The sequence below is a fragment of the Acanthisitta chloris genome, unplaced genomic scaffold (assembly GCF_000695815.1).
Source record: "Acanthisitta chloris isolate BGI_N310 unplaced genomic scaffold, ASM69581v1 scaffold41446, whole genome shotgun sequence".
Classification (NCBI taxonomy): domain Eukaryota; kingdom Metazoa; phylum Chordata; class Aves; order Passeriformes; family Acanthisittidae; genus Acanthisitta; species Acanthisitta chloris.
The window spans coordinates 1,018-1,840 of NW_008680504.1; the positions used below are offsets into that span (position 1 = coordinate 1,018).

General features: G+C 60.9%; 1 protein-coding gene across 1 annotated transcript; it reads left to right on the plus strand.

Moving 5' to 3' along the window:
- Window positions 1-3: 3 nt before the first annotated feature.
- On the plus strand, window positions 4-809 carry LOC103805086 (XK-related protein 7-like; the record flags this gene model as incomplete). Its single annotated transcript, XM_009077721.1, is given in 3 exon segments — window positions 4-58; window positions 143-513; window positions 515-809. Coding segments are annotated over 3 exon segments (721 nt in total), but the record flags the coding sequence as incomplete, so codon positions are not given.
- Between the last annotated feature and the right edge of the window lie 14 nt (window positions 810-823).

An 823-nucleotide genomic window follows, 5' to 3' on the forward strand; every position in this document is an offset into this window, starting at 1 on the left:
CAGCTCGTGCTGCAGCTCAGCATCATGGTGCAGCAGAACAGCATTGAGCCCCTGCAGGGTAAGGTCAGCCCCCACGGTGGGGGACAGGGCAGCGGGAGGGGGAACCTCAGCCATCACAGGCTCTCACAGCCACTCCCCACAGGGCTCTCAGCCTCGGCCTCGCTGGTCTCGCTGGCCTGGATGATCGCATCCTACCAGAAGGTGCTGCGGGACTCCCGGGAGGACAAGATGCCCATGTCCTACAAGGGTGCCGTGGTGCAGATCCTCTGGCACCTCTTCACCATCGCCGCCCGTGCCATTGCCTTTGCCCTCTTTGCCTCCGTGTTCCAGCTCTACTTCGGCATCTTCATCGTCACCCACTGGTGCATCATGACCTTCTGGATCATCCAGGGTGAGACAGATTTCTGCATGTCCAAGTGGGAGGAGATCATCTACAACATGGTGGTGGGCATCATCTACATCTTCTGCTGGTTCAACGTCAAGGAGGGACGGAGCCGCTACCGCATGTGCGTGCATCTACTACATCATCACGCTGTCGGAGAACGCCGCCCTCACCATCCTCTGGTTCCTCTACTATGACCGCAAGGCCTTCTCCGACTTTGACGCCTTAATCCTCGTCTGCGTGGTCAGCTCCAGCTTCGCCCTTGGCATCTTCTTCATGTTCATCTACTACTGCCTCTTGCACCCCAATGGCCCCATCTTCAGCCACCACGCTGTTGGCTGCATCTTCCGGCAGGAGCCGGCCCCAGTGCCAGGGTCCCCCGTGGACGCCGTCACCAGCCCTCCCCGCTCGCTGCCGCGGACTACAGGCGGGGAGCGGGAC